The sequence below is a fragment of the Suricata suricatta genome, chromosome 3, assembly GCF_006229205.1.
Source record: "Suricata suricatta isolate VVHF042 chromosome 3, meerkat_22Aug2017_6uvM2_HiC, whole genome shotgun sequence".
NCBI classification, from domain to species: domain Eukaryota; kingdom Metazoa; phylum Chordata; class Mammalia; order Carnivora; family Herpestidae; genus Suricata; species Suricata suricatta.
The window spans coordinates 51,502,931-51,519,668 of NC_043702.1; the positions used below are offsets into that span (position 1 = coordinate 51,502,931).

The 16,738-nt window shown below is 35.3% G+C and overlaps 1 protein-coding gene and 1 pseudogene across 1 annotated transcript in view; one reads left to right on the forward strand and one right to left on the reverse strand.

Annotated features, from left to right (window-relative positions):
- Positions 1-1,036: 1,036 nt before the first annotated feature.
- The window catches only part of ZNF385B (zinc finger protein 385B), a gene marked incomplete at its 3' end in the record, with an annotated part of 313,134 nt that continues 297,432 nt past the window's right edge, over positions 1,037-16,738 (forward strand). The window contains exons 1-2 of the mRNA XM_029933294.1: positions 1,037-1,175; positions 1,830-2,147. Of these exons, the coding sequence (XP_029789154.1) occupies positions 1,832-2,147 (316 nt within the window). The remainder of the gene's footprint in view (positions 1,176-1,829; positions 2,148-16,738) is intronic.
- On the reverse strand, positions 12,024-12,499 carry LOC115287660 (annotated as a pseudogene).

Sequence of the window (16,738 nt, forward strand, 5' to 3'; positions counted from 1 at the left end):
CGTTTTAATTATAACTGAATTATTTTCTGCAACTCAACTATGGAAATTGCTTAAACCTGATTTATGTATAATTTGAATAAATTTTATAATAAATTTTGTGAAATGGAGTTCCTTAAAATGGTGGCATCCTAGATAAAATATTTATGGGACAAAATATTTTACATATTGAAATTAGCAATTTTCTGATAACTCCTTGAAGGTTAGCATTTAGCCTGTGGCATAATACATAATGGTATTCTGCAATAGGGTATATGGGCACAAATGAGGTGGGGGTTTTTTTGGCACACTGTATACATAGAATCAACCTCTATCTTTATGGTCGTACCCTGTGCTGTAATTCATTTTCTGAATTTTAAATATTTATAAGTAAACACTCCAAATATGGAATAGTCTGTAGTTGGTCCTTCCTTTTCATACAGCTTTAAGTCAACATGGATCAACAGAATGCCTCAAAGCCAATGTCAGTCCACATCTTGAGTTATTCCCATAGACAGAAGTCCCTCATAAACCATGACCCTTTCTTTATTTGAATTATTCATCCCTCATGTCACAGTACTCTTCACCTCAGCCAATCTGAACTCTGTGTGTGTGTGTGTGTGTGTGTGTGTGTGTGTGTGTGTGTGTGTATGTGTGTGTAGGCAGTCTTGTGAGACTGAACCCTTAATCTGTAGGATCTGATGCTATCTATCCCCGGGTATATAGTATCAAAATTGAGTTACACTGAAGTACACCCAGCTGGTGTCATGGAGAATTGCTTGGCGTGGGGAAAAACCTCCATACATTTCGTGACCAGGAGTGTCAGAAATAAAAAGCCAAGGCCATCATGATCCCCCAAGATCCTTGAGGTACTGAAAAGTCTCCTTTAAAATCTTCATTTAAGTTATAACCTATCAGTATGCCCTTATCTAAATAAATTAAGGGAAAAAAACCCTGCACTTTAAAATTGTATCTTAGTCTGCTCTCCTCTTTTTCTATTTTTCAGTTACTAGTTTGCTATTTATTTCTTTTATTTTTTTATTTCAGATGTTCTGCATTTCAACCTCATCAAAAATTAAATTGATATTTATGGGCTAATCTGGAAACCCAAATACAGTTTATTTCACTACAACTATAAGAAAGCATGTTCAAATTCCCACTGACTGACTTATAAAGGGGCTTTTGGAACACAACCTAATGTAAGTTGCAGACATACTGTGTTTTGATCTTTGTTTTAACCTCCTCCCCTGGTTAGGATATGTGACTGTTGTCAGGTGCACATGTATTACATATACTTTTGTGTCTATTCTTAATCCTTTTCACAGTTCTGAGTTCATAACATTTATTCTTTCCTTCAAAAGATATTTAAATGCCTATTATGTAAAGAGTACAGTTCTAGGCCTAGGGGAACATCCAGAAATGAAGTAACTGCCTTCATAGTGCTAACAGTCTATCAGAGAAACACAAAGATCAAATTGCACAACTATGTATGAAATACACAGGATCATAGATGCTCTGAAGGGCGGTCACATAGCACTGTAGGAGCTGATGGGCTGCCCAGAGATGGTAGTTTTCCAGCTAAGATCTTAAGGGTGGGCAGGGGTTAAAAGGGCAACAGAATTGGGATATGGAAGGAGGATGGGTCAGGAATGAAGTAAGAAACACTGCAGACAGAGGAAAAATGTTCAGACAATATTTGTTCAATTAGATAGCTATGATGACTTCTTCAAAGAGTGTCCATTGAGTATCTGGGAGACTTTTAGCCTAACCCATATCATGAAAATTAATTGTAATCATATTAGAAAATCAGAAAGCAAATATTTTGCAAGCATTTGTACTTTTCTAAATTTCAGGTATGAAGTACTCATTAAGCCCTAACAACTACCCTGAAGATGGTATTGTGAATATGGCAACTTTTCTACGGGGCTTTGAAGAAAAGGGGATAAAGAATGACTGGCCTGAGGATCAGCTGAGTAAAGAGAAAAAGAAAATTCTGTTCTCCTTCTGTGAGGTATGCAACATCCAGCTGAACTCCGCAGCCCAGGCGCAGGTCCATTACAACGGTAAATCCCACCGCAAACGAGTCAAGCAGCTGAATGATGGGCAGCCCCCACCACCAGCCCCGGGCTCCGGGCAGCTGCTGGCCAGCCCCAGCACCAACACCAGCGCAGGTAGGTCGAAAGTTCCAGGGCTCCATATGCTACTGGGAGAGATGCCACTGTTCTAGAAAGTGAAGGATTTAGAACAAGATCTCTTTCACCACGAAACTACCACCACAATAATATGTATTCTTTTCCCCACAGGTAATTCCAAGAGCTGTCTTTTAGTTCTCTGTGAGTGTGTGTGTGTGTGTGTGTGTGTGTGTGTGTGTGTGTGTGTGAAAAATTCATATATATCAGGTACAAACACACACACACACACACACACACACACACACACACACTCTTTGTGTATTGGATTGTAGACTTGGTCCTTATTCCCACAGAGTGTGAACATTTCCTAAGGTATTTTGAAATGTGTTTAAAATAGATCAGTGATGTCAGTTTTTTGTTCCCCCTCTCTGCAAAATTAGGCTTTCTTGGGTTTCTTTCATCTGCTTTCTATAGGGTAGTGTACTACTTGATAGTACATAAAAAGCTACAGCTTTATTTATAACATCCTGTGGTGCAGAAAAGGAGCATTAATCTTGAGTGTTAGACATGTTATACTCTTTTAGGGAGTTGGCAGCATCATGCCAGTGGTGTTCTTATAATAGGAACAGGCATTGCCAAAGCCAACAAGGCTTACCTCTGTGCTCCGGCCTGCTGCAGGCACCTTCCTGCCTCACCTCTCACCCTGTCCTATAGGCGGGGGAGAGTCAGAAGCTTAGCAATTTTCACATTTCCCGCATCCGCCCAGAATCTGAGAAACATTCTTTCAAATCCTTTATCTTAGGCATCCCTTCTTCTTCCACATTCCTGGTCATTTGATATCTTAACTAGAACACAAATAAAGAAAATGTGAAATTTACAGTTATCCATGGTGAAGACCTCTACAAAAAAGGGGGCCTACTACCCAGGTTTACGTAGGAGGTCAAGATAAGCTTTCTCATAAACAGTGGAAGAGCTCCAAATTCTACTCCAGCAGACTCCTCCCTCACCCTGCAGTGTGGTGACGCAGAGCAGCCATTGGCTGGAATTTCACTTGGTGCTGTTACATAGTTTCTTATTTTGTGAAGTTATGCCATGGTCCATATTAGGCTCCACTGAAAGTTGTGTGTGTGCTATCAAGACATAATTTTTATATGTCAAGCTAAACCTAACTACGTCATACTTCTTTACACTTACTTCTTGAATTTCATTCAATTATGTTCCCTAGTCAATACTTGGCGTGCTGTGAAAGAACTTAAAGAAACTTGGAGAATATAAGATACACGTTCATTATAATAGTGAAAAATTACTTTTCCATTTTGTCTTTATTTATTATGATAATATAAATACTGACAGATGCATTATTATATCTGTATTTGTATATTGAAATAAAATTGGTGTCAGGTTAATAAAACTGACTTATTATCTTATATCTGAGTCAGGGAGCAAATAGCCCTGAGTAAAGATTTGAATTGTGTCTGTTAGAGCCCAAATATCTGTAGCTAGACTGAGGTTAACCTGTGACTTCTAATTCATGATATTAACAGCTAACATTAACTGATCACATTTTATGGGACTTTCCTGGCCCTTTATAGGAATTTTCTCCTTTAATCTGTTCATCAACCTTGAAATAGTTACTATGATTATCCCCAATATTCAGACTAGGAATGGAACATAGAGAGAGGAAATAATTTGTCATGGAAATGGAAGATCCAGAGTTCCAGCCATATTTAATTAATTAATAGTGAAGCTGTTATTCTTTGTCACTACTTTGCTGCTATCTTCTGGCATGCAGTAATATTCCGGTTAATTTCAGACCTGTGTGTTTGATATATTTGTGGTCACAAGTGGTTTCTATCATGCCATACTCTCTCACTTTGATGGGTTTTGAAATTAGGTATATAAATTTCTAACTCATGAGTTTCTCCATGCTAATGAAATTAGCTGACATAAGTAAATTTAGCTAAAACATACACAGAATATTATGGTTATATTCTATAAGTAAAATAGAGTTCATCAACTAATATAAGACAATAATAGTATATGGGAAAATGGGTGAGAAAATGAGTCAGGTTTTCAAGTTTTACATTAGATATAAAGGACATTTTCATGTACTGATAATATAGACAATTATCCATTGTCAGAAGACGTGTTTAGCATATGATGAAGGCAAGTCAGTTAATGTCTGGAAGTGGTTAACATTAATCCTCCCATTTGAAAAAACTAGGAGGCATAACAATGTCTTTTTCTCTTTCAAATAGAAATAAAGGATAGCTGTGTATATGAAGATTATTATGACATGATTTATGATTCTAAAACATTAGGTGTATCCTGAATATACAATAGAAGAAAGGTTACATACATCATAATATGTTTATAAGATGGATGACGGAAACTATAAAAATTATATGTGAGGGGCACCTGGTTGGCTCAGTCAGTTAAGCATCTGACTCAATTTCAGCTCAGGCCATGATCTCATGGTTCGTGAGTTCGAGCCCCGTATCATTGGCAGTGCAGATCCTGCTTAGGATTCTCTCTCCCTCTCTCTCTGCCCCTCCCCTGCTCTCACTCTCACTCTTTCAAAATAAATAAATAAACATTAAGAATGATATGTTTGAAGAATACCTAATGGCAGGAGAATCTGTCCATGAGCTCATGCTAAGTCAAAGAGCAGGCACTAAAGTGGACTGTGCCACAGTGCTGTGTGTGCCTGCACACTTTTCTACTATTTAGAGTCTCAACTCACTGAGGAACAAGTCTGTCATGGTTTTTTCCAGTCACTTTCTTTAGTTTTGATCTATCAAATGTCTGTTTCCTGCTGGATAGCAGTTCCCTTAACACTTTCTCAGCCCATAACTTCTCACTTTTGTATATTCAGTGGAATTCTGACTTGAATGATTCAGCTCTATTTATAAAAAACATCCATGTTATAGTTAGATTAAGATTTGGCTAAATAGACCCTGGTGTTTTAGAGTAGAGGATGGGACACGGTTGGCCTCCAGCCTCCCCTGCTTTGGCCCTCCCTTCTGTCCGGGAGAGATGGAGGAGTGGAGGTGGCCTTACCTAAGAGCTTTGACAAGGTTGAAATGCTGTTCTTGGTAGGGGATTGAAATTCTGGTTCTGTCTGTGGGTCATAAGTACTCCTAACAGGCCCTGTGGATGAGGATCCCCCCCAAAGTGTCCCTTAGGCATCTGGAATCCCTGAGATTTAGTTGCATCTCCCAGCTTACCCCCACATTGTAGCAAAATACTCCCTCTCTCAATTGTGGGTGCTTCTTTCTCCCACATTGTGGCAGTCCTGGTAATATTGTGTCCTCTCTTCTTATCTAGGTACTTAACTCTTACTGCTTGAGGGAATGTGCAAAATACATCTGATAACTAACATTCCTCTTCAAAACTTGGAGCTGCTGGGGCACAGGCAGCTAGAAGTGGAGTGGGGTGTGGAGGACTCCACATTTTTCTTGGCTGCTCAGGAAGCACGGGGGAGACTTGGAAGTCCACTGACAAGGTAGACACATAGTCATCATCACTCTCTTTTTGCCCATTGGTGGCTCTGGGGAGTGTTGTGGGCTGAATTTTGTCCCCCTGAAAAAAAAGGTATTTTGGAATCCTAAATCTCAGCACTTCAGGATTTGTAAGATTGGGACTTTGCAAAGTAAATTAAGTTAAAATGAAGTTTTTAGGGTTAGATTGAACCTAATTCAATATGACAGATATCCTTGTAAAAAGGGGAAATTGACACACAAAAAGAAGTAAAATAAAGAGACACAGGGATAAGACAGCCATCCACAGATCAAGGAGAGAGGTCTGAAATCAATCCTTCCCTCAGAGTCTCCAGAAGGAACGGACCCTGCCACACCTGACTCCTGGACTTCAGCCTCCAGTACTGTGAGATGACATATCTCTACCATAAGGCCACCCAGTTTGTGGTGATTTTGTTACAACATCCCTAACAGACTGGTACACAGAGGAAAGTGGTAGCTCATCTTCCCCACAAAGGAGAAAAGATGTTATCATAGAGGTAGCCTTCCTAAGATCCGTCCATTTTAGAGATACCTTTCCCTTCTCTTGGTCAGCCTCATTATAGTGTAGGAGTAGGCAGGGGTGAGTGTGGGGTCCGCAGAGCGGTTGTTGAGACTTAAGCCATTTCTCTGGATAAGAAGTGACTAACCCCTAACCACTGGCAGTTCTTTCACTAAACTTAGAGTTCAAAACCTTTAAATCTCAGCTTCTGGAGGAACAGGAAGACTCTTAGAGAGCAGCTAAAACCATCCGTATGTGTGTGTTTGTGTGTGGGTGTGAATGGACCAATGCAGTTTTTTTCCTGAGCGAGGAAACCATTATGAGTAGTAGCAAGATCCTTTTCCCAGACTGCCCCTGGTCAAATATTGTAAGAACACTCTAGCTGCAGAAGGGAGAAACTGGTAATGCAAAGAGAGTTAGGTAGTTTAGTCTGCCTGAGAAGGATCCTTACTATTTTTCCATCCAATACCAAGGGGTGGGTGGAAATAACAGAAACCACAGGTTAGTCTTGGATCCAGACAAAGTAGTTATGTGTTTTGATCCCTCAGATCCCTCAGCGGGTCCAGAAAAATAGTAAGACAGTGGTATTTCTGGCCCCAAGCAAGGGTGGGCAAATAGAACTGAGGCATTCTTCTGATTTCCTGTGGGCTTAGTGAGCACAGAGGCTCCTGGGCGAGCCTGGGAACCACAGAGGGGTATCTGAGAAGAGCAGGGATGCTTTCCTTTCCCAGGAAAGACAATGTTTAAGTCTGAAGGCAGGAAAAAATTAGGTCCCAGGTCAAAGGCAGTCAGGCAGGAAGAATTCCTTCTTACTCTGGGAAGGATCAGCCTTTTGTTCTATTCAGGCCTGCAACTGACTGGATGAGTTCTGCCCACATTAGGGAGAAAAATCTACTTTACTCAGCTAATATATTCACATGTGAGACTAATCCAAAATTCACAGAAACACCAGAATAACATTTGACCAAATATCTGGACACCACGTGGCCCAGTCAGGGTTTGACACATAAAATTAATCCTCAAACTGTCATTTTCCTAAGTTGTATAAATCATATTTGATGATTAAAACAAAATTATAAGTCATCTGATACTCAATGATATTTAAAAGTAGGGACGTTTAAGGGACCCAAATATAAGTAAGATATCTATATTTCATTTGAAGTATTTAAATGCATATGCCAAGAGATTGTGATAAATATGTATATTGTAAAATCTACAACAACTATTCTGAAAGCTTTACAAAGAGATACAATTAAAAAGAATATAAATAAATCAAGATGGAGTACTACAAAAACTTTCAAGTAACTTATAAAACAAGAAAAGATAAACATAGAAATGAGAACCAAAGGAAATAAATAGGAAACAAATAATAAATGGCATACTGAATAACATATAAACAATTACCTTACATGTAAATGGTCCAAATATAATAAGCAGAAGACAGAGATTTTCAGAGAAGATTGAAAAAATTTCCCAGTTATATGCTATCAACAAAAGAAACTCACTGTACAACAATATAGATAACTAGGTTGAAAGTAAAAATATAGAAAAGAATATGTCATGAAAACAGTAATAAAAATAAAAAGCATGAATATCTATATTGATTTATGATAAGATAGACTTCATAACAAAGAATATTATTAGAGACAAAGAGAAACCTTGCATTATTATAAAAGATTCAATATACCAGGAAGACATGATGATTCTAAATGTTCATGTACCAGTTATGATTAAAGACTTCAGCAATTCTCTCTCAACAGTAGATAGATTTACTAGACCAAAAAATCATCAAGGATTTAGCAGATCTGAAAAATATCATAAGGCATCAGGATTTAACTAATTTATTTAGAACTCCACCCATCAACAGTAGAACACATATTTTTTTCAAGTGCCCATGAAATATTCACTGTGATACCACATTCTAGGCCATAAGACAAACCTTAACACATTTAAAGGAATTATAGTCATACACAATATGATTATAATATGTCTCTGACCATAATGAAATTAAACTAGAAATTGATAATAGAAAAACAACAGGAAATTAACTTATCTCTTAAATAATCTATGAATCAAAGAATAAAGCTCAAAGGAAATTTAAAAAATACATAGAATAGGTGGAAATGGAAAACTGACATATCAAGTTATATGGGAAGTAACTAAAACAGTGCTCAGAAGAAAATTTATAGCATTAAATGCTTATATTTGACATGAGAAAAAGTCTCCAATAAATAAGCCTCTGCATTAAAAAGCTAGAAAAGAAGAGAAAAAATAAAACAAGTGGAAAGAAGAAAATAGTAAAGTTCAAGTTCAGAGATATCTGAAGTTGAAAACAGAAAAACAATAGAGAAAAATCAATGAAACAAAAAGCTGCTTCTCTGGGGGGAAAAATCAATGAAACTTATAAGCCCCTAGCAATACTGACAAAGATTAAAAAGAAAGAAGACACAAATGATACAGGTTATACTACTACAGAACTTGGAGCAATTAAAAAATAATATGAAAATACTACAAATTTATGTTCAGAAATTTGATGTTAGAAGAATGCATAATATAGCTCCTCCCAAAAGAAATTTCTAGATCCACAGGACTTTACTAGAGAATTGTGCCAAGAATTTAAAGAACACCAATTTCAGGGCACTTGGTGGCTCAGTCGTTTAAGTTTGATTTTGGCTCAGGACATAATCTCACAGTTCATGAGTTTGAGCCCCACATCAGGCACTGCTAACAGTGTGGAGCCTGCTTGGAATTCTCTCTCTCTCTCTCTCTCTCTCTCTCTCTCTCTCTCTCTCTCTCTCTCTCACTCTTTTCTCTCAAAAATAAATAAATAAACTTAAAACAAAGATTTAAAGAAGATAAATTTTATACATTTCTTCCAGGAAATAGAAGAGGAGGAAAGACTCTCCAACTTATTTTATGAGGTTATTATTGCCCTGATACCAAAATCAGACAAGGACAATATATTAAAAAAAAAAAAAGCTACAGACTAATCTCTCATGAACTTAGACTCAAATTCTCAATAAAATATAAACAAACTGAACTCAGTAATATATAAAAAGAATTTTACACCATCACCAAGTTAAGACTGGTTCAGCAATTTGAAAATCAGTAATATAAAACATCATTATCAACAGCTAAAGAAGAAAAATCATATGATCATGTCAATTGATGAAGTAAAAGAATTTGAGAAAACTCAACACTCATGATAAAAACTCTCAGCAAATTAGGAATAGAGGGAAATAGCCTCAGTTTAATAAAAGAGCACTACAAAAAGCCTGTATCTAGCATCTTACTTAATGGTGAAAAACTGAGTGCTTTATCCTAAGATCAGGAGCAAGATAAGGGTGGACAACCTAGAAGAACTGGATAAATCCATAGAAACTTATAACCTTTCCAAATCAAATCAGGAAGAAATATAACATTTGAACAGGCAAATTACCAGCAATGAAATTGAGTCAGTAATCAAAAAGTTCCCAACAAGCAAAGGTCCAGGACCAGCTGGCTTCACAGATGAATTCTACCAAACGTTTGAAGAAGAGTTATTACTGATTCTTTTCAAACTATTCCAAAAAATAGAAGAGGAAGGAAAACTTTCAGATTTGTTCTATGAGACCTGCATTACTCTGATACCAAAACCAGATCAACACACTAAAAAAAAAAGAGATCTATAGGCCAATATCTCTGATGAACATAGATGCAAAAATCTTCAACAAAACGTTAGCTAAGTGAATCCAACAATATATTAAAAAACATTCACCATGATCAAGTGGGATTTATTCCTGCATTGCAAGACTGGTTCAATATTTGCAAATCAATCAATATGATACATATCAAAAGAGAAAGTATAAAAATTATATGATCATTTCAGTAAAAGCAGAAAAAGCATTTGACAGTGTACAACATCCATTCATAATAAAAACCCTCAATTAAGTAGGGTTAGAGAGAACATACTTCAGCATCATAAAGGGCATATATGAAACACCTTTAACTGATATAATACTCAATTGGGAAAAACTGAGAGCTTTCTTCCTAAGATCAGGAACAAAACAAGGATGTACACTCTTACCACTTTTATTCAACTTTGTACTGGAAGTCAGCCACAGTGGTCAAGAGAAAGAAATAAAACAAGAGAAAGAAATAAAAAGCATCCAAATGGGTAAGGAAGAAGTAAAACTTTCACTATTTGCACATAAGATGAGAAAACCCTAAAGACTTTATATATGACATTATGTGTATATATATATATATATATATATATATATATATTTTTTTTTAGTTTGACAAATTTATTGGTATTTTAGTAAAGACATTCATCTCAGTCATTTCTCTCCTGTCTTGACCTTAGGTTAATATTTGAGTCAAGAAAAGAATATGTAGGAGAGGGATGTTATTTTAACATAAGCAGTAAAATGGACAAAAGTGGAAAGTTTGTCTACATTGTAAGAACCAACAGTTCTATATACATTTCCATTGTTTTACGGAGGGTTACTCTAAACTCAAATGCAAATGAACAAGTGTTAGGAATATATACAGGCTGCTTCTCTGGAGTTATTACCTATTAAAAGAGGTTGGCGAGTAGTTCCCACCAATAAAATAGTCTGAAGCTGCCTCAAAATTAAACATTGCAGGAGTTTTCAAGGAAATCATTATACTGTATGTTTCTTTATCTGTGACTATGCTTTTAAAGATGTGTTTATCACATTAAAAAAGAATTCATATACAAATATTTTTTAAAAACCTATAACACACAGATCTAACAGTGTATCTGTGGTCAAAGATTCCATAAAATATATTTAAAGATGCATTTTCTTTTTATCTTCAGTACCTAAAATGTGCTTTTGAGAGGCCATTGGTTACTATGTGTATATTTCAAATAAACCATAGTACTGTCCTAAAATAAGAATTCTTGTATTAAGTTAAAATCAAATTCGCTTTTACAAGTTAGTAACTTAAATTAAGCTTTAACAAAGTTACAGAAAGTGCATCTTTCTCATTTTCATCTTAATACAATGTTGTCTTTTTGGTGTTTCTTCCTTTTAAAAAATAAAAACAGCTGCATATTTAAGTATTATGTACATTTAAATTTTTGGTGGTGGTTTGTATTTTAAAAGAAATAGCTTTTTTATGATTTTCTTCAAGATCTGGTGGAAATACTTGCAACAACTAGCTAATAACAAAAACCAAGAGAAGCACATTCAAAATACTGATTTACTTTGGTAGCAAATGGTCTTTGAAGACTAATGAAGGTAGACAAGACCCGTTAAGGTGAAGTGGACTATTTCAAATACTCAACAATTTACATAAAATAAAAAAAAATTTTTAAAGAGCTAAGCATCTGCACCAACTTACAGTAATTCAATACCTAGTTTTTGATGACTTGAAACAAAACAAATGCCCATTAGGAAACAAACAGCTGTATTTTAATTTTATCTAATGTACTTTCAATCAATAGTCCCATAACATTTCCCTCCCAATATAATACTCCCTCTCTATAAGGCTGTTCCTGGGAGCCAGACACTTTAGTGTAATAAGGGAGTTAAGAGTAATTGCTTACAGTTTAAATAGACAATAACATTTTGTGTCCCTCTTAATGTGCTAATAATTGTGTCTAAAAAAAATGCAATTCTTAGAAAGGTACCATTTCTGATTTTTTTATTATTTGTAACCTTTGGAAACTAATCACATGAAACTAAAAAATTAGCAAATATCTTGAGATTTGCATATAAAACAGAAATTACCTTAATTTCAAACTCTCTGAGAGTTTGTATTAGTGTACCACTAAATCCTAAAAAGAAACCGGTGACATCAAAGATAGCCTTATACCATTCTTTAAAAAAGGAAACTGTTTCTTTTAACTTTACACCCACCTTACACCCCAATTTCAAAACACATCATTTAATTGTCTTGGTCATGGACATTTCCAAGATGAGACTTTATATTTTGCTCCCATTGCTTCTGGTTATCAGAAAAACCATGCTTTCCTTTATTGAGGGAGTTGGGTTCTGCTGATGTTGGTGTATCCCTTCCAAGATTCTTCATCCTCCTCTTAGCTTCTGGAGGCATTTCCTCTGGCTCACCATCTACATTTTCATTAAAGTCTGCTGCTACTGAAAGGGTTTTTGGAGCAAGAGTTGGAACAGTTTCTTTAGGCTTACTTGGCCCAAGTTTGATGGATATGGCTGAGGCTTTCTTTGTCGTCTGACTACCTATGGCAAACCCAAACTTGGAGGTCTTTGTAGGCTTTGTTGGGAGGTCTGCAGCTTCCTCTTCAGCTGATCGCTTCTAGCACTGTGACTGGAACTTTCTCCTCCATTACAAGATGGGCTATTTTTACTGAGCAGATTGATGGGAGCAGCAACCTCAAAAAGCATCGTTATAGGGAAGATACCTCTGCAGGTGTCACTACTGACCCCGCAGTCTCTTCCACTGTGTGTTAGAGTGTACAGCAGGAACTGAGATTGTGTGGCAGTAGAAGAGGCTCCCGTGAATTAACTCCAGCGGCTCCAGCTCACTGCGTCTTCTCAGGCTTCTCCTCTCCTGCCTTCTGTCCACCATTTTCAGTTTATATATATAAATGTATCAAAACTACTAGAACTGATAGAACTGATAAGTGAATTCAGGAAGGTCACAGAGCACAGAATTAATGTACAGAAATCCCTCACATTTCTATGCACTAATAATGAAGCCACAGAAAGAGAAATTAAGAAAACAATTCCATTTACAATGACACAAAAATAGTAAAATACCTAGAAATAAACTTAACCAAGAAGGTAAAAGGCCTATACTTTGAAAATTGTATAACACTAATGAAAGAAATTCGAGATGATTCAAACAAATGGAAAGATATTCTATGCTCATGGATAGGAAGAACAAATATTGTTAAAGTGTCCATATTGCCCAAAGCAATGTATATATTTAATGTAATACCTATCAAAATACCAACAGCATTTTTCACAGAACTAAAATAAGTAATCTGAAAATTTGTATGGAACCACAAAAGACCCTGAGTTGTCAAAACAATTTTGAGAAAGAAAATAAAACTGGAGGTATCACAATTCCAGATTTCAAATTACATTACAAAGCTGTAGTAGTCAAAACAGTATGGTACTGACACAAAAATAGATACATCGTTCAATGGAACAAGATAAAAAGCTCAGAAACAAACCCATAATTATATGCTCAATTAATCTCAAATAGAAGCAAGAATATGCAATAGGAAAAAGACAGTAATATCTTTAACAAATGGTGTTGGGAAAATTGGACAACATGCAAAAGACTGAAACTGAATCACTTTCTTACATCAGACATGAAGATAAACTCAAAATCCATTAAATATGTAAATATGAGACCTAAAACCATAAAAATACTAGATGGGAGCACAGGCAGTAATGTCTCTGACATAAGCCATAGCAACATTTTTCTAGATATGTCTCCTACGACAAGGGAAATAAAAGAAAAATAAACGATTGGGACTTTAGCAAAATAAAAAGCTTCTGCACAATGGAGGAAACAATCAACAAAACTAAAAGACAACCTACTGAATGGTTGAAGATATTTGCAAATGACTTATCTAGGGCTATAATCCAAAATATATAAAGAACTTATACAACTCAACACCCCCCAAAAAAAACCCAATTAAAAAAATGGGCAGAAGATATGAACAGACATTCCTCCAGAAAAGACCTACAGATGGCCAACAGACACATGAAAAGATTCTCAACATCATTTATCATTAGAGAAATGCAAATCAAAACTACAATGAGATATCACTACACACCTGTCAGAATAGCTAAAATAAAAAATATAAGAAGTCACAAATGTTTGTATGAATTTGGAGAAAAAATAACCCTTTTGAATTGTTGTGGGGAAGGCAAATGGGTGCAGCCACTGGGAAAAACAATAGTAGTTTCTTCAAGAAGTTAGAAGTATAACTACCCTGTATGATCTGGTAATCTTCCTATTAGGTATTTACCCAAACAATACAAGACACTAATTTGAAAGGATATACGCACCCCCATGTTTATTGCAACATTATTTACAATAGCCAAATTATGGAAACAGCCCAAGTGTCCATTGAGAAAAGAATGCCTAAAGAAGATGTGGTACCATGGTATATTACTCAGCCAAGAAAAAGAAAGAAATCTTGCCATTTGTAATAACATGAATGGAGCTAGAGAATATAATGTTAAGTACAATAAGTCAGAGAATTACAAGTATGATGATTTCACTCAAATGTGGAATTTAAGAAACAAAAAAAAAAAAAAGGAGAGACAAACCACATGACAGATACTTAACTACAGAGAACAAATTGATGATTGACAGAGGAGAGGTGGGTAGGTGGGTAAGACAGAGGTTAAATAGGTGAGTATTAACAGGGATTAAAGAGTACACTTATCATGATGAGCACTGAGCAATGTATAGAATTTTTGAATTAGTATATTTTATACCTGAAACTAATATAATTGCATTGTAAACTATACTGGAATTAAATTTTAAATGTTAAAATTAAAAAAATAGCAAGATAAGGGTGTCCATTCTCCTCTCATTCAACATAGTACTGGAAATTCTAGTCACCATAATAAGGCAAGAATAAATAAATAAAAGGTGTACAAATTGGAAAGGAAGACATAAGACTGTCTCACTTCAGATGACATTATAGTCTAGTTATCAATCCTAAGAAGTCTATGAAAGAATTCCTAAAGCTATTAAATGAATTGAGCAGGATTTCAGGATAGAGAATCAAAACACAAAAATCAATCACATATTTATGCACTAAAAATAAACATGGAAACTGAAATTTAAAAATAATATATTCACATATAATAAAACAAAATACTTATATAGTTTTAAATATAAAGGATTTATATGCTGAAAATTACCAAATATTGAAAGAAGATGTGAAGACCTAAGTAAATGGAGGAACATACCATATTCACAGATTGGAAAAGTCAGCACAGTTAAGATGTCAGCTCTCCCTAAATTAACCCATAGGTTTTATGCAATTCCTATCAAAACCCCCAGCAAGGTGTTTTGTAAACATAAACAAGATTATTCTAAAATTATATGGAAAAACTCAGGTTCTAGAATAGTTCAATCTTGACAAAGAATAGAGCAGGAAAAATCTGTACCCAATATCAAGGCTTACTATATAGCTAAAGTGATCAAGACAGTATTATTTTAACAGAGGTATAAGCACAGAGATCAATGGAAAGAGCTACAGAACCCAGAAATGGATTACACATTTATGCTCAATTGATTTTTGACAGAGATGCAAAGGATTTCAATGAAGGAAAGGTAGCCTCTTCAACAAATATTGCAGGAGCAATTGAACATCCATAGATGAAAAAAAAAGGAAAGAAATTTTACCTAAATTTATGCCGTATACAAAAATTAAACCAGGGTGTGTCACAGATTTGCATGTAAAACATAAAAATACAAAAATTTTAAAGGGAAAAGATAGGAGAAAATATCTGAGACCTAAGGCTAGGCAAAGAGTTATGACATAGCACCAAGAACATGATCTGTAAGAGAAAAACAGACCAATTGGACTTCATACAAAATTAAGAACTTTTGGTTTGTAAACTACCATGTGAAGAGAATGAAAATATAAGCTAAAGATGGTAGAAAATATTTGTAAGCTGTATATTCAACATAGGACTGGTATCTTGAATATATAAAGAGCTCTCAAAAATCAACAGTAAAAAATTTAAACAATCAATTATGAAATAAGCAAAAGATCAGAAGAGAAATTTTACTGAAGAGGATATACAGATTAAAAGATGTTCAACATTATTAGTCATTAGGGAAATGCAGTATAAAATTACAAAGAGATTTAGTATATATCTATGAGAATGGCTAAATGCAAGAAATAGTGACAACACCAATGTTGGCAAGAATAAGGAGAAAATGGATTACTTAAGTTGCTAATGGAAATGTAAAATGATATAGCCACTCTAGAAAATAGTTGAGAAGTTTCTTATAAAACTAAACATACATTTGCCACCCAACCCAGCAATTGTACTCTTGGAAATTTATTCCAGGGAACTTAAAACATATATTCCCACAAAAACCTATATATATAAATGTTTAGACTAGCATTATTTGTAATAGCCAAAAACCATAAACGACTCTATTAGTTTCCTGGGCTTCTGTAACAAAAAACCACAAATTTGATCTAAAACAATAGAATGCATTCTCTCAAAGTTCTGGGATCTGAAAGTCTGAACTTTGACAGGGCTGCATTAACCTTTGGAGACACTACAGAGAATCCATTTCCTATATCCTCCACCCTTTAGTTACTGTCCGGGCAACCTGCACTTGTGGCTACATGGCTCCAATCTCTGCCTGTTTTCACATGATCTTCTCCTCTGTGTCTGAGTCCTATCTTCTCTGGTCTATTTCCAATTTCCACCTACTTCTCTCCTATAAGGACACTTGTGGTTGGATTTAGAAACCACCAAAGAATTCAAGAATTTCTCATCTCAAAATCCTTAACTTATATCTGCAAAGATCCTTTTTTTCAAATAAAGTAATGTTCCCAGATTTCCAGAATTTGGTGTGGATATCTTTTGAGGGTGAAATGTTAAATTGTTGTACATCCATACTTGGAA